This window comes from Rhagoletis pomonella, unplaced genomic scaffold (assembly GCF_013731165.1).
Source record: "Rhagoletis pomonella isolate Grant_MI unplaced genomic scaffold, Rhpom_1.0 Rhpom_scaffold_00002, whole genome shotgun sequence".
In the NCBI taxonomy this organism is placed as follows: Eukaryota; Metazoa; Arthropoda; class Insecta; order Diptera; family Tephritidae; genus Rhagoletis; species Rhagoletis pomonella.
This window is the reverse complement of record NW_023458556.1, coordinates 70,112,960-70,133,185: the sequence shown is the minus strand read 5'-3', so window position 1 is coordinate 70,133,185 and position 20,226 is coordinate 70,112,960. Positions and strand designations below refer to the sequence as shown.

At 36.9% G+C, this 20,226-nt stretch overlaps 2 protein-coding genes and 3 non-coding genes across 7 annotated transcripts in view; 4 read left to right on the top strand and 1 right to left on the bottom strand.

Annotated features, from left to right (window-relative positions):
- The window catches only part of LOC118754595 (cytosolic carboxypeptidase Nna1), a 213,519-nt gene extending 204,224 nt beyond the window's left edge, over nt 1-9,295 (top strand). The window contains exons 15-18 of the mRNA XM_036489486.1: nt 7,003-7,466; nt 7,872-8,147; nt 8,215-8,478; nt 8,611-9,295. Of these exons, the coding sequence (XP_036345379.1) occupies nt 7,003-7,466; nt 7,872-8,147; nt 8,215-8,478; nt 8,611-9,160 (1,554 nt within the window). The 3' untranslated portion in view covers nt 9,161-9,295. The remainder of the gene's footprint in view (nt 1-7,002; nt 7,467-7,871; nt 8,148-8,214; nt 8,479-8,610) is intronic.
- Nucleotides 1-9,824, bottom strand: part of LOC118734032 (glutamine-dependent NAD(+) synthetase) — a 400,175-nt gene extending 390,351 nt beyond the window's left edge. For all 3 annotated transcript variants that reach the window (XM_036463721.1, XM_036463723.1, XM_036463722.1), the window contains exon 1: nt 9,670-9,824. The gene's annotated coding sequence lies outside the window, so the exon portion shown is untranslated. The remainder of the gene's footprint in view (nt 1-9,669) is intronic.
- Nucleotides 335-431, top strand: Trnay-gua. Its single transcript has 2 exons — nt 335-371; nt 396-431. It is a non-coding gene; the product is annotated as a tRNA-Tyr (tRNA).
- On the top strand, nt 997-1,097 carry Trnay-gua. The gene is made up of 2 exons: nt 997-1,033; nt 1,062-1,097. It is a non-coding gene; the product is annotated as a tRNA-Tyr (tRNA).
- On the top strand, nt 6,707-6,804 carry Trnay-gua. Its single transcript has 2 exons — nt 6,707-6,743; nt 6,769-6,804. It is a non-coding gene; the product is annotated as a tRNA-Tyr (tRNA).
- Nucleotides 9,825-20,226: the final 10,402 nt, after the last annotated feature.

Sequence of the window (20,226 nt, the reverse complement as noted above, 5' to 3'; positions counted from 1 at the left end):
TGTTGCTCAACATTGTATTATGTTATCAACATTAAATTCAACAGAATTTTTACATTCCGTCTTGAACTTTTCTAACGCTGTTAATTTTTCGTCCGCGAATAGTTTCCACTTTCAGTTTGCACCTTCTTTATCTACCCAAGTTCTCTGATTCAATCAACTTAGCTAAGACAAAAACTTTTTTGTTAGTGAGGTAAAGAACCGATTGCATGGAGGAACTCTCCAAACAACAAACGAAAGCAGTTTATACCAGTTTATACCATCTTAAAATAAGCTTCAAAAACTTTTAATAAAAAGCTCTCTGTGATGGCCGCTATTTGACAACGCGACCACAACACCTTCGATAGCTCAGTTGGTAGAGCGGTGGACTGTAGAGGAGATACAAAGCGTACATAGCTATCCATAGGTCGCTGGTTCAAATCCGGCTCGAAGGATTTCATTTTGTTTCATTTAACTCAGCTTTTATTTAAAATTTTAAATTTTGTTTAACAGAGGAAACAATGAAATTAATTTTGCTTCAGAAAACGAGCATCAATTTCCTTTTTTGCGGTATTTAAAAAATTTATGTATATATGCCATCGCCAATGCAAAATTCCCTGTTTGGCAAATTTTATATCAAAGCGTTATTCACGCGTCGCTGAAATACAAAAGCCGTAACTAACTAAAAATTCAAAATTCACTTTTTGATTGATTATGATGCATTTAAACGAATTATAAGTCCCCACATCGTTTTATGCAAAAAATAATGTTAGTTAGTTGGGGCTTTTTTGCCTTTCAGCGACGTGGTGAGATACGCTCTTTCCTAGTATACGGCCTATGCACATGTAATTTCTCAATAAGAACATTTTTATCTTTTATTTGTTTCTTCTTTCTGTTGCTAACACAATATACAGTCGTATGTACATAATTACCAAAAGCAAACGAAGTGCCGATTAAAGATGGCAAAGACGATAACTCTGTTTGATTTTGTATGTTCCATTTGACACAACAACGACAACACCTTCGATAGCTCAGTTGGTAGAGCGGTGGACTGTAGAGGAATTTGAAAGCCAAAGCGCATAGCTATCCATAGGTCGCTGGTTCAAATCCGGCTCGAAGGATTCTTTTTTTTCCTTCCGCCTTGTACGATCACTTAAATTTTTTTTTTCACAAAACTCATTTTAATTTATGCCTATCTATGTATGGATAACAAAACTTTTGTACAATTGCATATGTATACAGATTTATATTAATTTTGCACTGGCCGTTTTTCGTGTTAATATAACCCAGAAATTGTTTAATTTTTATAATAAAATTTTTTGTTTGCTCCATTTCTATCCAGCTATGTATATTGCACACGACTGGGTTTGAAAACTGAATGTCCTCAGCCACGTTAATTTCCGATCTTGCTACTCTTAGCACAAAAATCGCTTACGTTGCTTGTTTATTTTTGTTTATTGCTCCGAATGTGTAACTCTACTCCAAAATTGAAGATATACAAATTTTATTTAAATGCATACGTATTTACATACATACATAATACCCAGCCAGCAAAATATCGAGCAGAATATCCGAAAATCGGATGTTTCATCCGTTTTCCGATTCCCATATCCAGGCGTTTTTCCGATACGTTTTCCCCACTAAAGTGTGCATCGAAAATGTATATTTAGAAAAGTGGCGAAAATGGTTTCAAAACGGCAGCCTTTTTTGAAATTTTTCAAAAAATTATTTTGTGGAATACGCTTTCGCGCTGGACTTAACATATACTTTTGCATACATACATGCTTACATATGTTGTTACGAAAAACCTAAAAAAAAAATCAAATATCTACAGGCAGGTTCGGCTATTATTTCTGTTTTAATTAGGTACTAATGCAACATGCGTCTGATGGCAGTCGAGCATATCTACGCATTCATCCATATGTATGTACATGATTTCGAATTTCAGAATAAGTAAAATATTTTACAATTATTTTTTCAAGGAATATGATGGTTTTCGGGCGATTTTCCCTATGCGAAAAATTTAACGGTGTCCGTATTTGTCCGGATAGGAAAAATTTACGAAAAACGCAGTAGGCAAAACGGACGTTTCTTTGCTGGCTGGGTACATACACGTACGTATTCAGTGCATACCCAGTAGGACAGGGAGTTCTATCTGGAATTTTTTAATATGCGGATTATCCTGGGCATTAATCACGCATGACGACAATCGTTTCGACAATATCGTGCTGAGATTGTCTTGTTTCATGAAAACCAAAAATTGTTCGATCGTTTGTGCGATATCGTCCACTCAATAGTAACAGTAACACGTAACAGCAACACAAATACATGAATCAGTGTTTTGACGACATCGTTTTGTCAGTATGGTTTGAACGACAATCGTTTCAAAGTTACGTGATCCATGCCCTGATACTCGAATATTCCAATTTCTATCTAAACAAAGAAAAATCATAAATCAGAGAAAAATGTCGGTAAAACATTGAATAGGCAGAAATTATGTAGGTTTTCTGCAAGCATACTTTTCAACCTAAAATTGAACTGCCAAATCTATTTAATTGAACGGTAAAGTTTTTGCTGTAAAATTGCAATATATAATAATACCCGAAATACCCCAATAATAATCCAAAAGCTACCACAATATCATATTACATGATTTTATCATCAGGAATTGAGTTCAAATTTAAGAACGAACAATTTAGGCAACGTCAGATGAACTCGCACAATTTATTTATTTTGATTTGCTGTTTACTTTAATTGAAGCAGTATTGGGGAATTTTCAGTGGAACTTCAATTTAGGTACTAAAATTTAGGTAAACTCGCACATAAATCGATGTTTCACTTGATTTTATTTAATCATATACATTCATACGTATATTTTTTAAAACAACAACAAAAACTAATTAAGTGTTATGAATCATTTTCATCTCCGGACATCAACAAAGCCTATACCCGAAGTAATTGAATTTCACAAAATATAAATTCGTAAGAGTCCCGTAAAGACAATTTCATTATACATAATTCATTAAAATTTTTTGAAATAAATGTATTGTTAAAACTTTTGTTGTTTTAGTTAACATAGATGTTAGTGCTAACAAAGGTATTTTTATAATTATCATTTAAATTCTCTAAAATTTAACATAACAAACTAAGATTTGTGTTAGACTCGAACTGTTCCGTACAAATAAGCGAATTTCATTTCTATCATTAAAAATCTACGGTTACTGTTTATTAACAAATTGTATTCAATACAACACCTCTATAGGCAGCAGAAGTTTTACTACTATGAGTACAACTAAGAAATGTGATTTCGAATGAACTACTTGGAACAAAGTATTGCAATGATACTATGCATAATAGGCTACTTTTAATACATATTTACATAAATAAGTGAATAGATTCTTGAATGATTATTAACCGACTTCCAAAAAAGGAGGAGGTCGTCGGAATATATTTTTTTTTTTTTTTTTATGTATGTATGTTACCGCATAACTTTGGACCACGTCAACCGATTTCGATAACTCTTTTTGCATCCGAAAGGTAGTGTCTCAGAGGTGGTCCCATACTAATCTGGTTGAGATCCGATATATATATATATTTTTTTTATATGGGAGTTGAAGTCGGTTTTTTATTGCTAAAAATTACTTGTTTGTTTTGTAATTTCATTTGTTTGTGTTTTTCTTTTGTTCTTATCAAAGTTTATCAAAAACATTTGTTCTTGAATGAATTTATATTCAGGTAGTTTTTTTAAGGAATCGGCATCGGCATGATTTTTTTCTAATAGCGGTTGCCCTTAGCAGGCAATGGTAGGTTTCTTCGCTTTGTAGGACAACATCAAGGCGCACGCCACAAATCGGCCAAACACTAAAGTATGTGTAAGCGCAAATCATTATTATATGTCAAACAAGTAATTTTTAGCAAAAAAAAACCGACTTAAAAAAATATATATATATCTATATATTTCATGATCCAATGATCTAAACCAAATTAGTATGGGACCACCTCTGAGACACTACCTTTCCGTTGCAAAAAGAATTATTGAAATCGGTTGAAGTGGTGCAAAGTTATGCGGTAACATACATAAAAAAAAAAAATATATTCCGACGAACTGATAGCCTCCTCCTTTTTTGGAAGTCGGTTGAAAAGAGTCGACTTTATTTTGACTATAACCACGGGCCATTATATTTACAGATTTTTCTGCCCGGGGTGTACTTCATTTAATCTCAGCAATTTGCAACTCAGTATAAAATCATGTTATTTTTTGCTTCCATGGGTTAGTGAGGATAATGAACAATATTTTGTTTAACAAAGGTTGCAGCTATGTGGATTATTTTTGTTTTTGTCTACTTCGGATTTTATTGTCCTATGTTGTTGTTGTTGTAACAGCATACAAATTCCCCAAAGAGTTTTTGGGGAGTGTAGCTGGAGTGACAGTCGTTGGCCAGATATAAATCGGGGTCGTTCCGGTTACGTAGACCCGAGTTTCATCATAAGTGGGTGGGGTCACGCCCATTTTCCAAGAATTTCATAACAATATTTTTTACCACAATTCTACTCCACATACTAATTTTCAACAATTTGCATATCTGAAATATCACAGTTTTTGCATTTTTCGAAAATACCGTTGTATGGGAAGTGGGCGTGGTTACAGTCCGATTTCGCCCATTTTCATTACCAAAAGGGCAACAGACATACCAAATTTCGTTGAGATATCTCAATTTTTGCTCGAGTTATCGTGTACACGGACAGACGGACGGAGGGACGGACAGACAGACATGGCTTAATCGACTTTTCTTTTCATTCTGATCATTAATGTATACATTTGTCCATATCTATCTCCATTCGTTTTGGCTGTTACAAACAACCGTTATGTGAACAAAGTTATAATACCCTTGTGCACAAGTGCGCTCGGATATAAAAATTTTCAACGGAATCACAATAATTTTTTCAAAGGCTGGTTTAAAAAAACTTAAATAACTCAGCCTAACCTTCAGCCGATTCAGATTTATAAGGTATCTTTGGAATGGAATTTTCTCACCCGTTTTATTTCTTCTAAAATAAGCTCATTCAAAGCATGAAAGAGAAAGGTAAGACAAACGATCTTCATTCCATGTTGAATTAAGATGTGTTGGTATTTGATAAAGAAACAATTGGAACGTGAAGGAGTTTTTTGCAAAGAAATAAAAAGGGTGAGAAAATACCTTTCCACTGATACTTTGCAAGTCTATATCGGTATAGTTTTTTCCCAGTTATTCAAGTTTTTCTTTGAAAAAGGGTGAAAAACAGCATCAAAAATCTCATTATTATGATTCCGTTGAAAAAATTTTTGAATATTTTTATGTAGATTTTTAAAGCTTTAACTGTTTTGTCATCTGAGGGGATTTTTCCAAAACAGCCTTTAATAAACTATTTTTATTCATAAAGAACTCCATTTTTAGAGGTATTTTCCAATCGGTCCAGCTCAAGTAAATCTGAATATTTTTCCGAAATATTTTGGTGAAAGTCTCAAAATATAATAAATTTTGTCCCGGCGGAAAACCGCAAATTGTTTTGGTGATGCAGTCTAATGTACATAAATGCTACAAACGTAGTTGCTGATGTTTCCCTACAGAAAAAACTATCAATTAATATAAAATATCAGACCTATAGTTAGCTCCTATGATAAAACTTTTTTAAGTGAGTTGTAAAGTCGTGAGTGCGTGTTTAAATATCCTCGAACAAAAATTACTTGAATACATCTTTTTCTGCAATTAGCAGATGCTTTCTCGAATTCAGGATATATAAAATAAAGATTGAAATTGTATGTTATCATTTTGATGTTGGAATTCAATTCAGGGACCAATGTAAACAAATAACAAATATGTACGTGTTAAATAAAGCAAATAAGTAAAAATTTAAAAGGTTTAAATAATCTTTTTTATTGATATTTCAATGCCAAAAGTAGTACAAGAAAGTTGCCATCTAATGCAGACTAAACCAGCTCTCACTTTTTATAAGTTGTGTTTTTTTACAAATTATCCAGTAACTTGCCAGCAACTCTCCAGGAACCCAATTTCTAAGAATTCGCTCTCATAGAAAAAATTTACAAAAAAGTACGTGAACGCTTTTCCAGTAATAATTTGCAAGTTTCATGAACAGCTGATTAATTAGTTGTTTATTCGCAGCATATTCCTAATAAAACAATATATTTTATATTTAAATATGTTTATTTTGTGAATTTCCACAATAAAAAGCCACAAACAGTTTCCTTATTAGTTTAAATTTCATCCAGCAACATGCGATCAGCAGTTTTTCGTACTGGCAAATTCTTACAAGTAAAAATTTATCCAGTAAAATCCAGTAAAAACTTGCAACTTCAGCTGTCATTTTTCGCTCTCTCAACTTCCCCTACTATAATAAAATATGACTAGTTAACTGCTGGGTAGTTAAAAGTTAGCTATAAACTAGCCCCGTTTCCTGCAGGGTTTCTACTACATACATACATACATGTGTATAAACTTACTTTGGGTTATTTCCCTGCATTCTTTCTGCCCGTTCTATTCATCATCTGCTAATTTCTGCCGAAAATAAGAAGGAACTACCAATGTAAGATCGTCCAGTAAAGCTATTGCTAGAAAGAACTTTTTAATAGCATTTGCGCATTCATTCCTACAACTAATTTAAGTATGTAGCCTCTTTGCCAAAATTAAGCCCCCTAATTTGATATGTTATATTTGACACCGAACGGTCAACACCTTCGATAGCTCAGTTGGTAGAGCGGTGGACTGTAGAAGAATTTTGAGCCGAACCGTAGCTATCCATAGGTCGCTGGTTCAAATCCGGCTCGAAGGAGTAAATTTTTTTTTTTTGTCACTCTTTTCACAACTGTAACACTGTTCAATTGTTATTGAACTAGGTCAAAATGGCATACAGCACAAAACAAGAAGAAAAGTGTTCGCTATTTAACTTTTATATAATCTGAACCCACCACATCATTAATTTAATTTATTTATTTTGTCTCTTCTTTGTTTTCCTCTGTCTTCCATTCAGCATCGTAAGTTACGCGTCCGTCGCTCACATAGTCATCGCAAACGCAGCGAAACTCGAATAGCACTGGATCTTCCCACGACTGACCCTAGTGCCGATTTGATATTCTCCACCGACGAGGAGCCAAACGCACCTGATGAAGACGATTGTGTGCCACAATATTGCACTGTACCACGCGCACGTGCACGTCGTCTTTTACAAAGTGAACTGCAACGCCGCTATATTGAGGAAATTGGCGATAATGCAACGGGACGAGGTAGAGCTAAAATGCCACCTGAATTGATTATTACATCGCCATCAAAGGGTACGAAAATCACTATAAGGCCAAATATGGCGACCTCCCATACGGTACCAGATGCGCTCGGTACTCTTGAATTTCCGGTGACTTTTAAGCCGGCTAGACGCACTAATTCATGGCATAATCTCAACAATAATGCGTCTAGACCGGTGTGTATGGCCCGACAAAAGTGAGTGGATTAGTGATTATGGGAAAGGGCTTTCAAGACTCTCCAATGGAAGAAAAAACATTACTTTAACTTGCATGTATATGTATGTACATCTATGTATGTAAAATTCCGCAAGCTTGTAATTTTGCATGAATGGTTTTATATTATAATAACAAGAATATTTAGTAGTGACTGGAATCTGGAATCTGGGATTAAAATATGCTGGCACTTACTAATCATAATTTGCTTAATAAGCGAATGCACCAACGTGTAACGTAGTACTGTGTCATATTTTAAGTTATTGGTTGTTTGACCAATTGAGTACGTACTCCTTGATATATGTAAATGTATGGGTATTAGGCTACGTTTAGATCGAGCTGTCCGAACGGATTTCTTGATAAATAAGTATTTATCTTTTGATTTTAGATTGTCGAGCTCTTATAGTCCCAACGAAAGTAAAATAGAAGAACTAGATTTGAAATTATCGCTGAAGAAAAGGTATTGGGCTGGTGTAAAGTCTGACAAGAGCAGAGAAACTCTAGAGCATCCACGACCACTTTCATGGAATCAACAAATAGTGCGGCGTCAGCACCAAGCTGGGCAACAATCAAGACATGCGGCGTATGAACGCATGAAAAAACCCTCACGAGAAAAATTAGACGATTCTATCTACCGAAAAGCAGACAATGAAGCTTTTCTTAAGTAAGTTTACACGCGGAATACATGTAACTCTACATAGTATTGAGAATAAGGAAATATTGACTTACAGTGCTTGTTCACAAAAGCTGCTACACTGGCAGCAGGAACTAAATAATGTGGGAAAAACGTTTGTGACCAGAGACCTTAGTGCTTCGCCAATACTAACACGAAAAATTGATATTCAAATGGGCGCTTTGACGCTGGGTATGCCAGAAATTATTGATGATGAACGGACCATGCGTATATTTAGAAAAGTTTCGCAAGTGAAAAAGGACCTAAAAGCCCCCACAAAAGAGGAGGCAGCAGTCGGCGAGCATAAGATTAAACGGAGAAGGTAATTTTTAAAAATAACTACATATGTATATGTAGTTTTGGAATATTAAACTCTTATTTAGAATTATTTTTATATCCAACTCGCCTGCTGCTAAATACATGCATATTCACATATATATTTTTTCATTTTTAGCAATGGACTTATAAAAATCGCCGATACATCACAGCTTATTTCCCGCTTAACCAAGGGCAGGTCGAGAACGCGAGGTGATCACGGTCAATCAACTGCAACGCGCACTTGCAGCGTCAGCCTACAGCAGCATACTGGAATTTCGTCAAATACATCCAAAGCCCGTGTGCCGGGGGTCAATCGTTTCAAAACAGGAGGCATAGTAGTCACGGCAGTGCAGCAATCCTCATCAAAAAAGATTAAAAAGGGGCATCGAAATAACAAATCACAACTTTCACTTAGTGGCGCAGTAGGAGGTGGTGCATGCAAAAAGGAACAAAACAGTAACACAGGTGGAGCTTCAAAGCTCAATAAGACCAACCTATCAATTAAGTCCACATTGAGTTCCAACACGTTTGTACGCAAAGTAAAGACAAAACTAACAAAAAAGAAGTCCAATCATTCACGCGACGAGCCGTCCAATATAGTGCCAGGAAGTCGTATATTGTCTAATGTTAATAGCATCATCACCAAAAACAGTATTTATGGAGTGCCTTTATCACGAAAGATGTAATACTTTTTTAAATAAATGATGAAAAATTAGAGTAACGGCAAACGTTTAGCGGTATTATAGGTAATTTTTAAATCACTTTTGTATGTCGTAAAAAACAAAACTAAATTTGTTGAAAATAAATGTATGTATTATAAGTTTAATTATTTTATTCTCATTTTTATGGGAAAGTTTGTTGGATCTTTACTCGTCACAACTGGATGATTTTCCGCTTCGTCAGTTTCCATTAGTAATTAAAAAATGCACCTTCCCGCGCTGCACTGTTGCTTTCTTATCAGTGCGTTAGATTACAAATTGTATGTGACGAATCACGTTTTGTCACTTACAAAAAATCGTACTATTTGACCCCTGCCCATCATTGGTCTTTGGGCCCACTTCTCTTGCTTTTGGCCAAGTAAAGGACAACGACAAAAACTTAAAAGGCGAAAAATCAATGTTGGAAGCTTTTGCTTTATACCTTTGCTTTGAGTCAAAACCTTTAAGTAAACTTCCAGCGCACTTTATGCACTCACCTTTAGGAAACTAGGATGCAAGATTCACCGCTATTGACCGCATTTATCGCCAAATTATACAAATTTTATCCAAATTGTATCAACTCAAAACAGAGTAAACAATTAAGCACTTTTCCACTTGCTCGCCAATAGAAAGCTGTCAAAATTTGAATGTCCCATTGGACTGGTGTGCAGTGTTGCCAGTTTATCCCTTTTTCGGAAAGTTTTAATTAGCTCTTTTTGTTTACGCGTAAAAGCATCCCTACAAGAAATCTTACTGGCAAATGGTAGGCCATCGGTGTTTGCCTGTGGAGTTCTGCGGTTAACAAGTACCCTACAAGAAATCTTACTGGCAAATCAGTCACCTGACGGTCAGTGCTGATGCAATAATGCTGCAATTTCCTCATCAGAAATTCGAGGGTAATATGAAAATCCTAACCGGTTCTTTTGTGTACATGTGACCATGCGTCCCTTTCTCACATGGCGGTTTCACCAGCAGTGCTAAAATGTCTCTTTTCTACTTATTATATTTCCTACCCTACACAGATGTCCGGTCATATGGCTGGTCATCTGACTGGGAGATCTGAAGCCTTTTGGGGTCATATTTTACGTCAGAATTGCAGGGATTTCTGAAAAATCTGACCAGTTCTTTTGTGTACATGTCATCATATGGCCTCGATTGATGTCAACTTAAGGTCTCTGTTTTACTGCCTTAAAATTGTGGGGAAATTTTTACAGCGTTTTTATGTGTATTGGTTTTTGTATGAATGTATTGAGAATCGATCAGTCTAAAATGTCCTTTTCTTGTAGGGTAAGGTTATTTTTACAAGTGTTTTTCTGTGTATTGGTGTATATTTTAGTGTGTTAGTGAAGAGGTCAGAAAAAAGTCCTTTTCTTGTAGGGATATTAATGGGCTGGTTTTGGTTACCCTACAAGAAAATGACTTTTTTCTGACCTCTTCACTAACACACTTATAGCGTTTTCTTTTCTCAAAAAAAGTTCTGCCCTTTTATATCGGAACTCTTGCTTTGCGTTGCCCTGAAACCTGAGAAAATGTTGCGTTCTTTTTATGAGAATGAAACAGAAAATATACTACTCCACCACAATTTATTTATAGAACTTAATAAAGCTGAATTATTCACTTGGCCTGTAAGTCTTTAACAATTTTAAAGCAAAACACTTATTTCTGATAGGGAAAATAATTGCATTTTTACAAGATTAATTTAAAAATCAACCATGCAACTCTCACCCTCACGTTCATTTGAGGGCAGAAAAGGCAGCACTTTCGCCGGATCAGAGCGCAACCTGCTGAGAAAAGAACACGACGCCTTGTGAAAGGGCTGAGAAAAGAACATGAAAATGTGACAGCGTAACACAAGGCAGAATAAGTGCAGCCTTTTTTCCAGAAAAGAAAACGCTATAAAATATACACCAGTACACAGAAAAGTATTTGTAAAAATATCCATAGGAAATACAATAAGTAGAAAAGAGACCTTTTAGCACTGCTGGTAAACTACCCATGTGAGAAAGGGACGCATAGTCACATGTACACAAAAGAACTGGTCAGGTTTTTCATATTACCACCGAACTTCTGATGAGGAAAATGCAGCATTATTGTATCAGCATTGACCGTCATTTGACTGATTTGCCAGTAAGATTTCTTGTAGGGTACTTGTTAACCGCAGAGCTCCACAGGCAAACACCGATGGCCTACCAACTGTCAGTTTGACGAGCAATATGATTGCAAGTTTTTGTGTGTGGGCACTTTTGATGTCTTGAAATAGCAATTGTCGCATGACGCCACCAGACAACATTCCCTCAATTTCAGTGTTTAAAAACATTTAAATCTTTAAAAAACTTGCTGAATAATATCCTAAAACGTAATCATAAATAATCCAATAGGGAACAGATTTTTATTTTGGTTTAATATCAAAATTTCATCGATGTTACCACCAGCACCCTTTCTTTCAAATGAAAATATGGCTGTCAAACTATCGAATTGCCTGCAATAGATGTCAACCAATAAGCGCTGACATATATTGGAGCCCAAGAACGATAGAATACAAGATTACGCATTCCCGCAGAATGACATTTGTGGCAATGGGTAAACAAAGAATATGGCGAAGAACAATGAGTTGACAGTTGTGAATTTGCAGTTAGAAAATGTGTTTTCTTAACGATTCACCAATTTCCCAAGCCATCTTTGAATATAGCAAATTAAGCACAACGTTAACAAAAAATATACAACAGCTCTTGAAAGGTGTTCAAAAGAATAGGTCTTATTAATTAACTATTTAGAATTTTTGTGTTTGTATTGCAGGTGCCGAAAAAGTGATAATAAAAAAGTGAAAAAACTGCATTAGGGGGCTTTACCCCTACGGCTGCTGCAATTCAACACACGACGTAAAACGTTTTTTACTTTAGAACGCACGAATTACTTCGATTTTCAATTGAAAGTACACAATACGTTTGCAATACTTTGCAATTGTTTCTAAACAAAAAGTTTGTTTACGTATTGCCATAAACGTCAAAGTCGGAAAAACCAAAGTAGCGGTTTCGGGAATGCGCCACCTTCAGTTCATTACACCATGATTGGAGCCCATGAGAAATAGGCGGTCTCCATTGGAAATATATTTTTTTACATGGTTATCACGACATCAGTGTTTTCCTGTGGAGACAGGGCTTAAAGCACATTTAGCTCTAACTGCCCGTCTCCACAAGATAAAGTTTATATCTTGATACATATGTTAGAATATAAATAGCCAATGGAGACCGCTCATTGCTCTTTAAGAGCAATATATATCAGAGCTTATATCTTGCCATCTATTGTCGGCAATTTGGTAGTTTGACAGCTACATTTTCATTTGCACGAAAACTTTGTGGCTGCAACATCATTTTATTTTAATATAAAAGCAAAAATTGAGCTTATTTCCTGTTAAAATATTTGTATTTATGTACTTGGATGTAAAATAGCCTCTTCTAAATTTTTTAAGCGATTAAATCCGGTAAAAATTCATTTTCGAAGCTATCTTACAAATGCTTATATCAAGATATAAAAAGCCCGCACAAATATTGCCACTGATATAACTTACATTATCGGTCATATCTATAGCACGCCATTTCAAACTGATATTGTGTGCAAATTATGTTTATTTATTTATTTTTGAGAATTTTCAATTAAAATACAGTTCTTTTTCTAACAAACCCCATATAAACCCAAGTTTAACAATTTGTACAAAACTTCCAAAAAGTGCAACAAATTTTCACCTAAATTTCAAACTTTTTTCTCAGAAGTGTTTGAATTTTTCTGAATACACAGTTTTATAGCCCAATCAATTTTAGTCCGATAATGTGCAAGTTTCAAGTGACTGAAAGTTACCGTTGATTTTTTAGAATTTTTTTCTCCAAAGGTGTTGCGGTTTTAATCCATATACAAATAAATTGAGTTTATTCATTATATGGAAGCCAATGCGACAAACAAAATTCTAAAAAATTAACGGTAATTCGTAGCCACTTGAAATTTTCACATTATCAGACTAAAATTGCAGTGGCTAAAAAACTGTGTACACGAAAAAATTCTAACACTTCCGAGAAAAAAGTTTGAAACTTAGGTGAAAATTTGTTGCACTTTTTTGAAGTTTTCTACCAATTGTTAAACTTGGGTTTATATGGGGTTTGTTAGAGAAAGAACTGTATTTTAATTGAAAATTCTTAAAAATAAATAAATAAACATAAGTGGCACACAATATCACTTTGAAATGGCGTGCTATAGATATGACCGATACTGTATATCTAGCGACCAAAATTACAGCTGGGCAGAAATAAACTTTATCCTGTGGAGACGGCAAGTTAATGCTACTCTAAATGTACAGGCTTTGTTTCTTTTCTTTTCTAGCAGATAGTTATCAGGAAGAAGAAGAATGAGAAAATTTTTTATTTATTTCTCACAGAAAGCGAAATAACGAAAAAGTAAAGAAACGCAAAACTAACAGAAACTAGCAAGTAATCAGCTGATCGGTGTATTTGACTATTGAAAATATTTGGCGCGAATTTTTGGTTATCCATTTTGACAGCTGCTAGTTTCTGCTAGTAAAAATTTTACTAGCAGAAATTAGCAGGAGAGCCAAAAACAGAAGAGCGTAAGAACGAGAGAGCTGCTAGTTTCTGCTAGTTTTTTGGGTTAAGAAACGCTTTTAGCAGAAATTAGTGATAATTATCTGTTAAGAAACAAAGTTACAATTTATCCATACAAAATTCGTCACCTAATTGCAACTAAAGTTCTGAACACATTGAAAACGACGAGCTACATACATACATGAGCGACATGATTTCTTTGAACGCGGCAGCGACATCATGAATTTGTATGAGTTTGACATAAAAGAAGAGGAAGAACCTTTCTGTCGCCAGAAAAATAGAAATAGATCTAATCTGGCCACAACCACAGCCGTCGCGTAGCCCGGTCGTCGCCAAAATAATGTGGCGAATACTGCGGCAACACAAAGCGAACAACCAGAAAAAGGCAGAATGTTCGAGGAATGACGTAGAATGTTCCACAAAGAGAAACGTCAAGTTGGATGAACACTGCGAACAGCGAGAGAAAGAGAATGAGCGATAAACTTCAGAATGTTCTAGAGTTACCATAAGTGTCAGCGCAGGTATATAAGGGCGCCGCCACAGCGGAGTTGAGTTAGTTACGAGTTACAAGTCAGCAAGCTACAAGTAAAGTGAGCGGAGAATTGAGTTGCGAATAAGCAAGCTATAAGTTTAATTGTGTTAACAAGTAGTAAAGCGTTGTTATTGCTTTAACAAGTATTGTAAAGTGTTTTTACTGTATTAGCAAGTATTGTAAATTGTTTGTTGTACAATAAAGTTAATTGTACTACAATTTGGTCATCGTTAGCATTTATTTAACAATCCAGCGATACGAGCCGAGAGATTTGGGAAATCCCTCAAGGTTTCAAAGATAATCGTAACAATTGGTGTCAGAAGTGGGATTGTTAAATAAATCCCGAAGGAGAAACTACTAAAAATGGCGAAATTCAGGACTTAAAAATTGAGGAGCTGAAACAGGAGTTGGAAAAGCGTAATTTGGCCACCTCCGGAAGAAAAGTGGAATTGTTATCCCGGTTGCGAGAGGCTATGGAAGCTGAAGGCATCGACGTGGACAAATACGACTTCCAAGGTAAACCCGACGATACATCCGCAAAGGACGAACAGACGGATGAGGCTGCATGTTCGTCGAAGGATGTGCAACAGACATCCGGGAAGGTTGAAGAACAGCAAAAGGCTCCTTCGTCATCAACAGTTATGGACATGAACACGTTACTGGCTGCCATGTCACAGATGATGCAAGCACAGGATACACGCATGTCAGAGATGTCATCACAGCTGTCATCCCAGATGCAAACGCTGGAGACACGTATATCTTCAGAGGTATCAGCGCAGGTGTCATCCCAGCTAGAAGCTCAGCTACTGGCACAAGAGACACGTATATCATCCCAGCTGGAAGCACAGGATGCAAAAATTACACAAATACAGGACAAAATCGAAGAGAGACAGGAGAAAGTCGAGACAAAGGTAGAGGAGTTGGAAGGTCGTCTTCGTGATTTACTGTTGAATCGTCCAGCTACTTCGACGAGCGCACCCAAGGTAAAAACCCCATCCTTTGACGGCACGATTCCTTTCCAGGTCTTTAAGCTCCAGTTCGAAAAAACGGCTGCAGCAAATCATTGGAGCATGGAGGATAAATCCGCTGCACTATTCGTTGCATTGAAAGGACCTGCGGCAGAAATATTGCAGACTATTCCCGACTGTGAAAGGAACAGTTACGATGCGTTAATGGATGCAGTGGAAAGACGTTATGGTAGCGAGCACAGGAGACAGATTTACCAGATGGAGCTGGAGAATCGCTGCCAAAAAGCCAACGAGACTCTACAAGAATTCGCTTCGGAGATCGAGAGGCTGGCTCACTTGGCTATTGGAGACGCATCTGGTGAACACCTTGAAAGGGTAAAGATCCAGAGGTTCATCAACGGAATGCGGGACGTGTATACCAAGCGAGAGACGTACGCGAATCCAAAGCCAACATTTGCTGAAACGGTCTCGTATGCTCTGACGCGTGAAACGGCAGCACTCCTAAGTAGACCAGCCTACAAAGCACATCGCGTGGAAGTGGAAACACCGGACGAGACAAATGAAATGCTGAAGAAGATTATCCAACTGCTGGGCGAGAAAAAACATGGCTCTGGCAAATGTTTTAAATGTGGAAACTCAGACCACTTCCCCCGCGATTGCAGTGCAAGTTCCAGTGGGCACAACAATTCAGCAGGACGCAGTGCAGTGCTGAAGGAGACGAAGCCAACTCCAATCAGTCGAGCCAGCACGAAGGGCCGCGTGCTGGCTCCAGAAGTTGAAGGGCCCATAATCTCCGTCTCACAAATTGGCCGGAATGCGAGCAACCTCACTATTGGTGGATGTGTGAATGGGCAGGAGAGACTACTGACGGTGGGTACTGGAGCGACACATTCCATTATTCGACCGGATTTGGCCACTTTTTATGTGAAGCCACTACCTGGAGCAAAGCTGCAGACTGCAACTGGTGAACGCACCCAAGTGTTAGGAGAAGTACCATGCGAGGTAATAATCGACGATGTGGCCTCGTACACTAAGTTTATAGTGGCAGACATTGTGGATGAAGTCATCATCGGCGTGGATTTCTTGCTTGGCCAAGGCATGAAGATTGACCTCCAGAGAATGATCCTGACAGATCGTCACAGGAAAGTGCCACTTAGGGTTGGTTACGACAGCCAGTGCTGCAGCAGACGGTTAGTCTTAGAGGAAGTGTCGAAGATTCCACCAGAAACGGAAGCGGTTAGTTGGGCGGAGGTTGGCAGTGATGGAGACGGAGTGGTTTTGTCAGGAGAAGGAAGCGGTTCACCGATACAGGAAAAGCGTGACGGTTCCGCTAGCTCAGTGAAGAAAAGGTCGCAACAAGGTAGTGGTCATGGTGAGCCAGGCAGTGTTTCCGGCAGGAGGAAAGCCACTGAACCACGTTGCAATGGTGATACGCCGGTGGCCGAAAATGGAAGCGGCTGTGAAAGCAGTAGGCGCGCTTTGAAGTGTCCCGGAAAAGGTGGCCGGCAAAGGCGAGCATTTAAGCCGGAAGCTAAGGTTGAGATTATACATGTCCGGTCAATGAAGTTAGCATCGGCGGAAGAGCGAGATACGAAACGACGGCGGAAGTTTCAGCGTAAGGATCCGGATGTAGCAAGATGTGCTAACGGCAGTGCAGCACGAAGGCGGGAGTCAGGGTGTCATGGACAGATAATGCGGCATAGATCTGGCGAAAAGGGTGCCCATGAGAAGAGACATGGTCTGGGCACCACCAGTGGCCGGCAGAAGCACGACCATGTGAGATGGTGCACCACCGGAGATAAGCTGGAAGCGATGTCCAGTAACGCATCGAGCCGAGAAGAGCTACAGGAAGGTGATTCGGTGTTGTTGCACATGCCGCAGCCGAAGAAAGGCTTCACCTCCGAACAACAGCGTAACTGGAAAGGTCCATATAGGATTGACAAACGGCTGAAGGACGTAGTGCATCGAATCCAGACAATGGGGAGACCGAGGACCAAGATGAAAGTGGTCCACTTGGAAAGACTTGCAGCGTTTGGAACCGCAAGTGTGTCTGATCGGGACGATCAGACTTAGGTGGAGGGCAGTGTGGCGAATACTGCGGCAACACAAAGCGAACAACGAGAAATAGGCAGAATGTTCGAGGAATGACGTAGAATGTTCCACAAAGAGAAACGTCAAGTTGGATGAACACTGCGAACAGCGAGAGAAAGAAAATGAGCGATAAACTTCAGAATGTTCTAGAGTTGCCATAAGTGCCAGCGCAGGTATATAAGGGCGCCGCCACAGCGGAGTTGAGTTAGTTGCGAGTTACAAGTCAGCAAGCTACAAGTAAAGTCAGCGGAGAATTGAGTTGCGAATAAGCAAGCTATAAGTTTAATTGTGTTAACAAGTAGTAAAGCGTTGTTATTGCTTTAACAAGTATTGTAAAGTGTTTTTACTGTATTAGCAAGTATTGTAAATTGTTTGTTGTACAATAAAGTTAATTGTACTACAATTTGGTCATCGTTAGCATTTATTTAACAATCCAGCGATACGAGCCGAGAGATTTGGGAAATCCCTCAAGGTTTCAAAGATAATCGTAACAATAATTATCTAAATAATAGGGCTTTCACACGCGTGATTTTTCAGGCAACTTTTAGTTGAAAGCAAAAATCGCCTCGTCCGAACGGCCTTTCAACTAATCGCTTTCAACAAAGTTGGTCGCCAGCATGAACGAAAGACACAAGATCGCGTAAGAACAAGAGAGTGAAAAAAGTCGATTTTTTTAGCGGGTTCTACGCCATCTTGTTTCACTGGAAAACGAGCGAAAAGTAAACAAAGCAAAGAAAACAACGAAAACCAAAATTAGCCAAAATTATTGTCAGCCACTTTAAACGCACAATTTAGGTAAAATGATGCAACAAAATGCTTTAAAATGTGTTGTCATGTTGAATTAACTCTTCTTTACTTGAATAAAAGTGTAAAATAGTGGTGCTTGTGATGTAAACAAACGCTCAGCTGACGAACCCGCTTTCCCAAACTTTTTTCTCAAAAGCAGTTACAAATACAACGTCGCGTTCTTACGTGATCTTGTATTTTTGGTTCATGGGTCGCCAGCCAACTTTGAGCTCGTTCAACTTTTTTTCCTTGCAACCCTGTGTTTGTTTACATTCTGTATCAGTGTTGGGAAATGAAATTGTTCCTTCAGTACGAAATCTATACAAAAAATGCACTTTTCGGCTATAAATTGTATACACTTTTTAATTCGCTCATATATTTTCTTAGTACATTCCCTTCAAGACCAATGATTTTATGGTATTCATGAGAAAGTTTTATTGTTTATGTACATACGTTTACGTATTTTACACTTTTACAAATTGATCCCACCTGCACATGTACTGCATTTAACGCAAATATGTATGCACACATTTTCAGGTATACATCTTAACAAAAAGCATATTTAAGTTATTATTAATGGATAAAAGAAACATTTTCTTTGGATTCAGTACTAAAATTTGAAATTTTAATAGCACTTCAAGTGCTTATCAAAACTTTACGAGAAGATTTGACCATTTATCTTATTATTCAATTTTAATTATTTTTTGTAAAAATACGGTTTATATTTTAAGAAAAGCCGTACAAATCCAAGGTTCAAACTTTGTGCAACATTAAAAAAAAAACCAGTACACTTTCGTAAAAATTTCGAGCTTTTTAATTCGATTTCCTAGATTTATTTTGAGTGTGCGGTTTTTTTAGCCCATTAAATTTTAATATAACTAAGTTTTTTAAGATTTCCTTGATGAAGGTGTTGCTAGTTTTCTCCATATAAAAATATCGTCGAACACACTTCGTATGGAAGAAAATGGCTGACATCGTCGACAAAAAAAATTGGCAAAGTTCAACGGTAAGTCCCAGCTACTTTAAACTTGCACTTTATTATACTAAAATTGAATGGGCTAAAAACTAAAGAATATTAATAAAGCTCGAAATTTTTACGAAAGTATGTTGGTTTTTGGATGTTTCGCAAAGATTTCATCTTGCGTTTATACAGTTTTTCTTAAAGAATACATTATATTTTATAAACAGATAATTAAAATTAAGGAATGATAAAATATATAGTAAAACCTTGTCAATATGAGAGTGCCGTAAAGGTATTATATTTAAGAAAATCTCTTCTTATAACTAACGAAGACTTTGTTTCTATATGAAGCTGACTTCGACATTTTGTTTTAACAAAACTTAGTATCGAAAAGTTTCTTTAAAAATTTGCCTAGGCTATATTATACTGGTTCGTTCAAGCCATTTTTCAAAACTTACAAAGGTGAATACGAACAGGCGAACAAAAGAGAATACAAAAAATTTCTTGCTGTGAATTTTCAGAGCTATATATTTTTAGTATTCATTACAAAATTTTACTAAAAAGTACTGCGTAGTAGGAAAGTATATTGTAAATGAAATTGTATCAAACAAGTACAATTGTACCAAAAACGCCAACACTGTTCTGTATACATAGTTTTTTTTCTTTTTTACTTTTTTACTCTTATTTTATCTTTCAGCTTCGCTAAAAGCACTTCTACCAACGCTTGGCTTACCAAATTTACGCCAATTGATAAAATTTTGCGATTTAAATTCATTTTCAATTATGTAAATAACGGTTTGTGTTGAATCGAAAATCGCCTCGTCTGAATAGGGATGGCAACTTTTTCACTTTCAACTTCTCATTCAACCTCGCATTCAACTTTTGTTGCCTGTAAAATCGCCGCGTGCGAATGCCCTATAAGAGTAAGTGTTAAAATAATTTGTTGTTTGTAGCTAGTCGTTTTCATTAGGTTCATTCCTTATCTTTTTGGACTAAAATCTGAAAAGTGTCAAAATGCCAGAGCGTAAGCAAAATGCGCTCACTTAAAGAGAATAACATGAAAAGTAAAGGAACGCAAAAAACCAAATTTTTAGTCCAAAGAATGG